The sequence below is a fragment of the Gouania willdenowi genome, chromosome 12 (assembly GCF_900634775.1).
Source record: "Gouania willdenowi chromosome 12, fGouWil2.1, whole genome shotgun sequence".
NCBI lineage: Eukaryota > Metazoa > Chordata > Actinopteri > Blenniiformes > Gobiesocidae > Gouania > Gouania willdenowi.
Window position 1 is genome coordinate 22,617,541 of NC_041055.1, and position 12,242 is coordinate 22,629,782.

General features: G+C 34.4%; 1 protein-coding gene across 1 annotated transcript in view; it reads right to left on the reverse strand.

Annotated features, from left to right (window-relative positions):
- Positions 1 to 11,276: 11,276 nt before the first annotated feature.
- Positions 11,277 to 12,242, reverse strand: part of esm1 (endothelial cell-specific molecule 1) — a 2,778-nt gene continuing 1,812 nt past the window's right edge. The window contains exon 3 of the mRNA XM_028463186.1: positions 11,277 to 11,704. Coding sequence (XP_028318987.1) covers positions 11,610 to 11,704 — 95 coding nt within the window. The 3' untranslated portion in view covers positions 11,277 to 11,609. The remainder of the gene's footprint in view (positions 11,705 to 12,242) is intronic.

Below are 12,242 nucleotides of genomic sequence, written 5' to 3' on the forward strand. Positions count from 1 at the left end.
AAAAATCATACTTAATAATTATCACTGAGAAAACCAAAGAAATACACATTTCTTACTTAAATTCTACAGAAACAAATGACAAATGGACTAAAACCCCTAAATTTAACTCATCAACCAACTCACAGAAAACTTGAGATAAATTAAAACATGAAGATGGCTAAGTTTAACTTTAACTTAGAAATAGACAAAAACAAGAAGAAAAAAAAAACACTGCATTTTCTGCATTATGGAGTTATTTGGTTTTCTCTCACGGTACCGCGTATTGTATTCTAATCTGTTCATCTTTCCTGTTTACTTGTGGTAAAGAATGACGACTTTAGCTCATTAGCCCAGTGGTATGCAATGAAAATTCATCACTTTGATGTTAAATGTAGGTATTTGTGGCCCCCAGACATGTGAACAGTGATTTTCCTCTTGGCCCCCGACGTCCCTCACAAAAAGAGGCAGGCAACAGATATTCAACTTGTTCTCAAAACCAGGCATTATGTTTTGTATTCAAACTTATAAAACTATGACCTTAACCAAGTAGGTAGCAGCTATATGTGACTACTGCAGTGATAAACACTGTTAGTTAACAACTATGTTAACATTATTTACTAAAGTTTTCCTGTGTATTCTAGTTGCAAACTGACTGAGACTTTAAAACCAACACAACTAAAATTATTCCAGTGTTTCTGATGTAATGTTAACAAGCATCATCTCATCTACCACAAAGAAAACCCCAAACAAGACTGTGGTGTGAAGATTGTTCTACTGTAAAGTTTATTCTTTGTAAATTTGGATCCAGCTGCATAAAAGACATTTTGTTGTACCACATTAAACGGTTGTCAAGTTGACCCAGCAATTTGACAGATAAGGTTGGTGAAAGTTAAGGAAAGAAAGGAGAGTTGTTATTTTAAAGCCTCTATTTAGGGGTGTCCCGAATGGATACAACTTTTTCACATACAATACCAATATCACGTCCATGGGCAAGTGATTGATTACTTTTATTTCAACATGTAACACCAGATTCTTCATAAATGAGGGAATATCTCCTTTAGGAATTTTAAAGAATACTTTAAAACCATGCTCATCTGTTCTCACTCTATCAAGTGCATCCTTTGACACTGTGGATTATAACATTTTGTTGCACTGATTGCAAATTTAAGTTGGACTAAATGGAAAAGTAGCGCGCTCCTCTAAAGTCCTACTTTGTAAGCAAGGGAAACTTGGAATCTGACAGATTACCAATATCCTGTGGGGTTCCTCAGGGCTCTGTTCTTGGACCCTTTCTGTTTAGCCTTTATATGCTTCCTTTTGGACAAATTCTACAGATCTGTAAGGTCGAATATCTTTTCTACGCCGATGACACACAACTTTATCTATCACTGAACGCAGATGACAATGGTCCCATAGATGCGTTGTGTGACTGCATAGAACAAGTAAACTGCTGGATGAGTGACAACTTCCTTTAACTAAATCATGACAAGATGGAGGTGATTGTCTTTTGGTAATCTTTTTCTTTACTATCTATGACTGAAAGGGAAATTTTTCATAATTTTTTTTTGAGTGATGTAAACCATCTAATTTTCAAATAATTGTATTGCTTTTTAAAAAACTTTTTGAATGACATTGAATTGCTTTGTGTATGAAATGCGCTTTACAATTAAATTAGCCCCTCCTTGTCTTTACAAACTGAAGCTAAAAATAGAAAGTCCAACACTGGCTCTAATAAATAAGCTTACTTGTATTTGGAGTTAACTTACAGTGAGTGGAACCCTTTTCAGTGCGTTACCGGAACTTCCTAATGGTGAGGTCTGATGATGATCTTGTCCTAATGTATTAAAAATCCACTTCATTCTCAGTAAAACTGTGCAATTGTGAATTACAATTAAAATTATGGTTTTTGTTTGCTTGCTAAACTCTATTTTATTCTTTTTGGCAAAAGGTTGTACGAACCAGCGTAATGACAAACACTCAATAAAAGATACTAATAAAGAAAAAAAAAAAAACAGCTGTTGGTTCTGAGCCACCTGACCTCAGGCATCTTTCAGCATGTTCAACTATCAGTAGGAAAACTGTTGCTGAACTTCAACACGGGGCGTATTTATGTGACCATCTGTAAACAAACTCATACATTCATTCCAGAGAGAGTGTTTCTTTATCTGTTGGACAGCACAGGGGGATTAGAATGGATGAATCTTCAGGGTCTGGGAATGTATTTGTGTTCCCATGGTTTTACAGTTTTGGTTTTGGACTGTCGGTCACATCTTGCCAGAAAGTATAAACTCAAGGGAATCCCCTGGTTGTGCACTGGAATGACACTTGTTTACTGAACTATGTGGGATGCAGTTTCACTAGAACTCTGTGCAGTGTTTATGGTATTTTGACCACACAGTGTAACACAGTGCTGGGTTACAGTAGAGTAGTTTATATCACTGCTAAATAGGGATGTATCGATTCACTCAACTCCCGATACGATTCGATTCACGATACTGGGTTCACGATACGATTCTCTCACGATTTTTTCATTTACAAAATGGGACTGTAGACAAATTTTTTTTTTGGGAAAAAATTAGAAAATACTGTATTATTTTCCTTTTATTTTTCATTGTCAAAAGAATTCCTTGATAAACTATTCAAAACAATGCAATTTAACTAAAAATAAATCTTGAATTAAATAAATAAAGGAATAATACAAATGAAAATGAAGCCTATTAATTTAAATTCTGGTTCTATAATAAACAATGCAAAACTGCATAATAGTTATGAATCGATTTTTAACCGCCTTACGATTAATCGTTACATCCCTACTGCTAAATGTGAGAAATATCACAATTACAATTTCATTTAGCAGACGCTTTCATCCAAATCAATGTGCGACAAGAGCAGTTAGGGTTCAGGGACTTGCTCAACATCCCACAGCAATGACCCAGGTTGGATTCAAACCAGTGACCCTCCAATTGGAAGCCCACTTTCTTAATCGTTACAGCCAAACTTCAACACTACTACTTTTGGCTGCTGTTATAGTCTTGATCAAGTAGCAGTTATTAAGGATTATAAACTACATTATAAAGTGTCCCTAGTCAGAACAGAAGTGCAAATTACATCATAATTGTAAACAATCTGTCGATTCCATGCAGCCTTTCTGTTACTACGATCAGCAAGAAGAGCATCAAAGACTGTTTAAATAATCATATAATTTTTACATTGCATTTTTATGCGATAATGATACATTTTAAGTGATATGTTTGTTGTTTTTTGGATGATTTCTGCCTAAAGTGACCTCTAAACATGTGTCGGTCTGCTCCAGTTTTGCACTACATCTTTCATTCATGACATAGAACATTTTTAAACATGTGTAGCTGGGTTATAATACACTTGGACCACCACCACACACACATTACATCATTCTTTTTGATTTTTGATCATTTGTGTGTGCCGTGGGATTTTGTGACAATTATACATTTATTGCAATATACAACTACAGAAAAATATTTATTTTTTAAATTTACTACTTTGCACTCATTTCATAATACCTATTTATTTTTATTTTTTTCAAATATTTAGTTAATAAATATTTCACGAGTAATATAGTTGTCTTTGTCACATTTTATTTGGCATTAGTATATCATTATGCACATTTACAGATATTGTACATGATATGAGTGATAACACGTGTTATAAAGGCTATTTTGCACAATAGGTGTATCTTCAGGTTTTTACTTGTCCTTCGGCGTGCCTTGGGCACAAAAAGTTTGGGAACCACTGCTCTAAATACACAAATTCAATAAAACTACACAATGGCTCACAGCAGAGGTTCCCAATCTATTTTGGGTCGTGATCCCATTTTGACAGGTTGTGTTTAGTTGTCTGTAGCCCTTGTGGTCCTTTTTTGGTTCTGTAAGTCTTTGTTGGTTCTTTTCAGTTTCCATTCTAGTTCTTGTTTCATGTGTTATCTCTTGTCTTTGTGTCTCCCAGGTCTGCCTGCTCGCGTCTCCACCTCCCAGTGATGTCACTGTGTGCTGAGTGTTTGGACACAGAATGATTGCTGGTTCATTGTGAACGTCAACCTCCTCGTGAATGCTACGCCTGTGCTTGGGTCCTCCTCATCCACAACTTTGTGACACATTTTGATATCACAAATGTCCGGCGACTCCAGAGACAGTTTTTTTTTTTTCCTTTCCAAGAATATTTCATCAAGTTTATCGAAATGTGTTACAAATACAGGGTATCCACCTCAGATATTTTTATACTGCATGTTATGTTAAGGATATTTCTATTTGAGAAAGTTTAGGATACAGTTATTTGATATTGAGATGTTTATGTGGAAAAAGAATAATCATTCAAAAATGAGTATAGTATCTATTTAATCAATTTTTTTTTAAACCAATTGCTTGACATTTCAGGCAACCCCACATGAGGTCCTGACCCGAAGGTTGAAAAACACAGATTTACAGTTCTTCCATTCTTACATCATGTGATTTTTATTTATTTATTTATTTATTTATTTTAATCTCTGTGATTTTTTTTTTTTTGATTTTTTTTCAAAATCCTGCAATTTTTCTCAACTTATTACTTAAAATTGGTCACAAAGTAAGGGACGTTTAAGTGAAGATCTGGCAGATAGATACATAGATATCTGCCACTTATTGCTTGGCTATTGTTGGCCTTACATACTTAAAATATTATTGACATTCATTTATGTAATTGCAATAACAAAACATGCATTGCTGTCTATAAAAGATTGCACTTCTTGCAGTGTTAACCTTCGACAGCATGTGCAGACTAAATAAAAACAGGTAAATAAATAAATAAATATTATTGACATGTGAAAAGGGGCAAATGATAAATTTGCCGTCTTTCCCCATAGTCTGAGGACCCCTTGAGATCAAACTGGTTTGTATTTGTCTCCTGAAATAAAATAAGTTTGACACCTTGATGTTAAACATTTGACTTAAATATATATGAGTATGTGCTCAAAGCAGAAACCCCAAATAAATAATGAATTGTGCACATAAATATTGTTAATAAGTAATAAATGAAGGGGTATGCATTATGAAATGTGAACTCTAAGTTGATTTGATCATTGGTCTCTACTGTCCACAAGTGGCCGAGATAAGGCATTGCCTAAAAATGTACTAACTGTATCAAAATAAATACCCAATACTTGTCAATTAGGAATAATTTGGAAAATATTTGCTACAGTGGAAATTATGTACATTATAAATTATTATTTTTTTCCTGTGATAGAAATTCAGTTTGTCCAGTATATGTTGCAGTGGCCTATGAGGTTATCTGTGAGTAATCCTATATTTTATTAAGTTTTCATTTATTCATTTACTGTACATCCAGCTTAGACAAACTTTTTATCAGCCTTTTTTTGTTTTATTGAACTAAACTTTATTGCATAATTTGTGAGCATGTCTCCTGCAAGCTAATATATATTAATTTCTACCTTCTTTTTCCCCCCCCTCCACAGGACCAGGAAATGTTATCATATTTCTTCCATGGAAAATTTTAGTTACATTTTTTCTAACCACAAAACAGCACTTTGCTGCCCTCTTGTGGCGATTTGGACAAGTATTTAAAACACTTGAGTTACATTTCTTTTACAAACATGACACAAAAGTCTATTGTAATTTATGCCCTTATAATTTACATATGTCATTACCTAACAACCTTAGGCCACCTTTGAGAGAAAAAAAATATATAATAATTTTAATATCTATATACCTGACATTTCACTGTATAATTTTTGTCACTGTATTCTATTACAGGAAAGTCAGAAATTACCACTAATTTATTTTTAAGCGCAGTGTCATTTGCTGTTGAAGTAACTCAAAGTTCTGAGTGAGTTTATTTTAGATTTCTACCTTAAGGCAGTCTACAACCTGACATTCTCATTTGAAAATCCATAGAACCCCCCCCCCCCCCCCCCCCCCCACCCCCGATTTTATATTTTTTTATTCTATTTCCTATTTTTAGATTGATACTAAATAAACAAAAATTTAATTTCATTTTCATTAAGTATCAGCGAAGAAGTGGCGTGGTGGCTTAATGGTTACAGAAGTGGACTTACTGTATAAAGGGTCGCTGGTTTATTGAGTTATCCCTTAGCCCTAACTGCTCCTCAAGCAGGAAGAAGAAAAGAAAAAGGTGTTTAGAAAAAAAAAAATTGTATTTTAATTTTGGGTTGTAGAATTATTGAGTAAGAAATACTGAAAACTTTTAGTTGACTTGATTTAAGTGAAACTAGTACAAAACATTAATTTGAGAACAATTCAACTTGAAGCTAGACTTTTATACAAGGGTTGGACAAGGCTTTATCCATATAAATAAACGAAAATAGTGTGTTGTCATATATTTTGGCTTTTAGCAAGGACACTGTAGGGATTTCAACCCCATCTATTCCGATTCCAGTTTGTTGTCCACGCGGATCATGATCTCCTCAGACCGGATCAGACTCGGTCTGGACTTGTTCAGTGTCATTAATCCACAACAGTCAGTTTAGATGCACATGAAGTTTGCGAAGCATTTATGAATTCATTTATTAACGGTATCATCGCAGTCCAAACCACTCCGACGTTGCACACCCTTGAACCAAGCAGCAGCCATGATGAAAGTTTCAAGTCAGTCTGATACTGATCCACAGAGATATTTGAGCCACAGACAGACACACACAGATACACAGACGGACAGAAGAAGATGGATAAGCAATAACAGCCTCACAATTCAATCATTAGATCTACAAATTGTTTTATATTCTTATGATTCAACTACATCGATCTGTGCTCGGCTAGTTGTCCTTCCTGATGACACATATCCATCTAAAATTGTTTTAAAAGCTAATCAATCAATTGTATCACATGTGATTTAATCACAGCAGACATTATATGGATGTGTTTTAAAGCTCTTTTAATAATAAAAGACGTTGGCGAGTGTGACGTCATGGCCACGCCCCTAGCAGACAACACACACACAGACACAGACAGAGATCCCTTGCTTTTATAGAGGTAGGACTGATGACATCAACACTATGGAGGTAGAACTGATATCATCGCAGTAGAGGTTGGACTGATGGCGTGACTGTGGGAGCTCCGCCCCGGTGGACAATTTAATGAAATCATTTATTGACGGTGTCATTGCAGTCTAAGCAAATCCGCCATTGCACACCCTCGAACCAAGCAGCAGCCATGTTGAAAGTCTCATGGCAGTCTGATCCTGATCTGCAGAGATATTTGAGGAACACACAGAAAGATTCCTTGTTTTATAGATAGAGTAACATATTTTGCTAACTTTTAACACAAATATACTGTATAGATTTGTTACTTTAAAATATACATCATTTTTAATCATTCTTTCTTAGATATTATCAGTGGGATATGCATGCACAGAGGAAAATAGAACAAGTAAAATCACATCGAGGAGTAAAGAGCAACTAAACAAATCAGACAGGATGCAGTAATATCCTTACAAATATTGTGTAAATATTAACACAAATACATTCAATATGTGATTCTTTTTGGTGTTGAACAATGATGAATTTGAAAAACTGCAAGTAACAATTTTAAAACATATCTATGTTGTTATAAATTGCTCATTGGCAAATAAAAAAAAAATAGGTGCAAATGAGTGAAGTGAGAGGAGCACATATACAGAGGAGAAACTAGATTGTTCTGCATACCACTATTGCCCCTGACTTGAAGTCCATAGCAATTAAATCAAATGTGTTAATGTAACTTATTATCTTAATTTAAAATACCTTAACTCATTATGGTGTGACCAACTCAATGAAGTTGTTCCAACTGTTTCAGCGTAGCTTCAGAAGCCACAAAACAATCATAAAATTGAATAGATGTGACGCCCTTTCTGATTGTTTTTATATATAACCTCATATTTCATCTCCCTGTGGTATACTGATGCAGCTGCTTGGATATTTGTCCTCCTCACTTCATGTAAAACTCCTCCTCCGTGGGTCAGAAACTTCTCAGGTCACCGAGGTCAAAGCTCTTCAGTCTTGGATGGCTTCTGCCAGCTTACTGCACGATGTTCCTGGGAACCACGGAGAAGGAAAATGTTGGATTCTGAAATAAATCATCCGTTAATCAGGCAAAGACTTTATCGACGGCCTTCTTGCAACTTCTTGAAAGTTTGAGTTTTGACACCTGCACTCAGTGTGATCAATCAGTTCATGTAGTTGCTGTGTTGGGTTGTTGTCTGCAATGAGGCCTGTCAGTCTACATTTAGGATAAACAATCTCCTTAGGCAGGGCACAACTGTAAATACCAGAACATCTATTTGCGGTAAATCAGTGTTATTTACTACTCCATTCACGCACCTTTGTTTCTGCAGAGACGGCAGTGACGTGCTCAGGGAGTCAGATAAAGGGTATTTCTCACCAATGCTTTCCTGTTATTTTCCAGGGTCCTTTGTTTGGATGCAGGTTCTCAGGGGACAGCGGGGGAACTTTCAAGTCTTGTGCACTTGTGAACACTTGTGCTCTTGCACATCTGACACCTATCAGTGCAAGGGCGTGCGTGTCAATCGGATCCTTGGAATGAGGACTTACATCCCAGACGTGTTGTCCTTCATGCCATTTTTCAGGGAAGTTTGTCCTTAGGACCCAGGATCGGTCAGGCAATCATTAGGAATGTGAAAATCAGGAAATCCTTTGAGCTGGGTGAGAACTAGGACAGATTTTAAAATTTCAAACATTTCAGCCACAAGGTTGTTGATCCAAGCTGTAATACGTTTCGCTTTTCCGGCGTTATTTATTACTTTGAAGCACAAACGCATATATTTTTTTTCAGTTATAAAATGTTCTTATTTAGTTTTAATTCTAATAATATTATTTAAAGCCATCCGACCAGACCTTGAGAGTGTCTGACAGTGACAAATACAAATTGTTTGGAGTGTCACTTGAAAAAACAAAACAAAAAAAGTGGCTTTTAAATTCCTGTCCTGGGCAGACACAACAACAACAGGAAGAAGGACCATTTTCACAGGTGTCAGGAAGCACAGGAAATAAACAGGCGAAATACTTGAAAACATTGTTTGTAAGAGTCAGAGGTGAAGATAATAACACTATATTTAGCAATATGTTCTCTAAACTGAGTGGTTATTACATACTTCTCTTTGAGCAGGATGTATTTGCATTTATCATAAACCCATGTCACAACATGGTGGTATTTAGTATTGGTTCATATCTCCGTCGTTATGCACTATTTGACTTCTTGAAAAGAATTCAACTTTTTCTTTGTTTGAATAATAAAGCAATATTTTTCAAAAATAATTTTAAAAAGATTTTTTTTTTTTTTTTTTTTTTTTTAAAGAAAAAAAAAAAAAGTCCATATAATAATACATCTCACCATGCACCTTTACAGGGAAAATCTGTTAAAATGAAGTAGCAACTATATAGAAACAATACTACAAACTTGAATTTTTCTGTTTTATTGATAACCTCAATATTGATACATTATTAAGTTTGCGGCTGCATATTTGAAAAGTAAATAACATGCACGATTCACGCATCTGTTTGTCATCACTGCGTGAGGTTATATAAAAATCCATATATAGTTATAACTACTACATAAAGAATTTAGCTGGTAGTATTTGGTGAAGAATTCATGACATGTAGGATCAATAAATGTTATATTGGTTATAAATCTATAAATAATCTCCCTATAGCTTTAAAACTCTGGTTGTAGAGCATTCTTTTTATGCTTTTTTTTCAGTCAGTGCCCCAAAACTCTTCATCACTCTGTTATTGCTGCTTTTCAGTTGTTTGTAATTTGTAATTTTATTCCGTTTTTATTTGTTTTGTTGTATTTTAAATGCTGTATAGCTTTCTGAGACTCTACTACACATACGTTCACATCATAAAAGTGTCAAAAATGAAGTTGTCATGTGTAAAGGATGGTGAACAGGAGAAGTCATAAGAAGTCTGTTTCTTTTTCTAGAACTTATTGAGGTTGATGTTTACAGCTAAGGGACATTTTCCGACTTGTATACATTTCAATTGGTGAAACTTTTCATTTTTCCCCCCTTATTTGTGCATGTCTCATCATGTGAAACCAAGCCATCTTCCAGACACCGACATATTTTTGGCCCAAAAGATCTTTTCTCTTCATGTCCCAGATAGAATCCACAATTTTCTGTCTGAGTGCCATTAAAAATGTTCACATGGGGGTTTTTCTCATGATTTCTACAACCATGTCCTAGCAACAAGAGAAAACGCAAGACTCCCAAATATACAACAAAAAAGAAAAAGGAATAGAATATTCCTGACAGGCAGGCAGGCACTAGCCCAGTGAGATGTATAATGAACAGTTATTTTTGTAATATATTACTAGCTACAATTAAAGTAACTCAAGTTACATGCATATTTAATTTAAGTGCACATTTGCTTTGTTTTCTCACTGTTTGCAATTATTTGAGGAAAAAAAAAAAAGATGATCATTATAGTTAAATATAACTTATGAGGAACTAAAAAGAGCTTTCTGCTCCTGAAACAGCAGAAGTATTTGAAACAAAACTTAGACCGATGTCGTTCGCACACTATCAGTGTGATATAATTAGTGTTCTGGACCAAAAGTAACTCATTTACATTTTAAAAAACAGTACATTACATTTTTATTCCAGTAACACATAATATAAATAGATTACACGTTTAGAATAACTTACCCAACACTGACAATGAAAGATAATAAATAAGCATGTGAAGACAGATGTGAGGGGTTGGTGGTGATTTATACATCTGTGAATCTCTCAACATGGGGAAAAAAACATAAATAAATCTTAATGGTGCAGTCTGTATTTTTATTTAATTCATTCTTCAGGTTATGTTTGGCCAGAATTGTCTCTTTTCTGACTGTCTTTGAGATAAACCAGTTACTTGTGGCTTTTCTCACTGTTTGTTTATTTATTTATCGTCCTCGGGGCTCCTCTTGTAAATACGCATATCCATCTTTCTTTCTATTTGTTCTGTATCTTGCACCACAATAGTTGTCTCTTAATCTTGTTGAGTTCTTTCTTTCTTTCTTACTATGGACCTTATATTTTGTTAAGCGCGCTGAGATGACTTTGTTGTAATTTGCGCTATATGGATAAAGTTGAGTTGAGTGAATTTCATTGTACCTTGTGTATAACAACAATAAAAACATTCTGTTCTATTCATTCTATTCTACATCAATAGTCATTTATTTCACTTACGGCATTGTGGCAACACATTTATACTATTACATATTACCAAAATGCACTTATAACTGTTGAAATCAATGGTCAAACAACAGATGATTGATAGCTTTGGTTTAATTTCAAGAGCGTTCTTTACAGTAGTTGGTTTCAAACAAATAATATACATACAAGCAGCACAAACAATAAGAAAACTATGATAATCTTGTTTAATTTAAATATGATGGTGTTTTTTAAACAACAACAAAAAATACATTTTAAAATGATAGCATTTGGGTGGAAAAAGGCATAGGTGTGAGAACTAAACTAGACGGAAGTTTCCGAACATTGAAGAAAAGCAGTCTGTAAGTGAACATAATAAAATAGAACCCATCTTTCTGTTTATTCATAAGTTAATGCTACATTTACACTGAACAGACTCGGTCCAGCACTTGTCAGCGAGGGTTGAGTCGCTTTAGAGTCACGGTGGATCTCTCTGTCAGCTGATCCATGTGAGGGCTGCTGATTTCTCCTGAACCCACCTCAACTCCTGAGAATACAAGAGACAACATTCATCATTTTATCTGTTTAGACAAGTGGGCTTAGTCAGAAAAAAGTGTCTATATATAAATTTATAATAAAAAAATCAAATGATTCATGATGATTGATTAAGATTGTGTTTATTAAGTCAGGATTGTTAAAAACCACAGAAGTAAATGTCATTTCAAACATCAATTTGCAACCTAAAAGCAGCAGATGTGCATTTCTGTTGTTGCAGTAACAATGTGGAATTCTTTGCAGAAAAAGTTTGAATGTATTTCAGTTTAAAATAATGTACAAAAAGAGTTTCCTTAGACAATAATGAACATAGTGTTCAGAATGTTATTGGTTTTCCTATTTTATTGAGCGTAGGTGTGTAAGTCTTTGAATTTTTTTTAATGTATTATTAATGATTTTATGTATAATGCTGTAATATCATTATCTCAGTGTAAACTTGGCAAAAAAAGTGTTTAAAATTTGTGACTGAGAATTTTTTTTCTCTCCTTGCTTCTTTCTGGACATAGAGAATGTAATATATCATATAATAT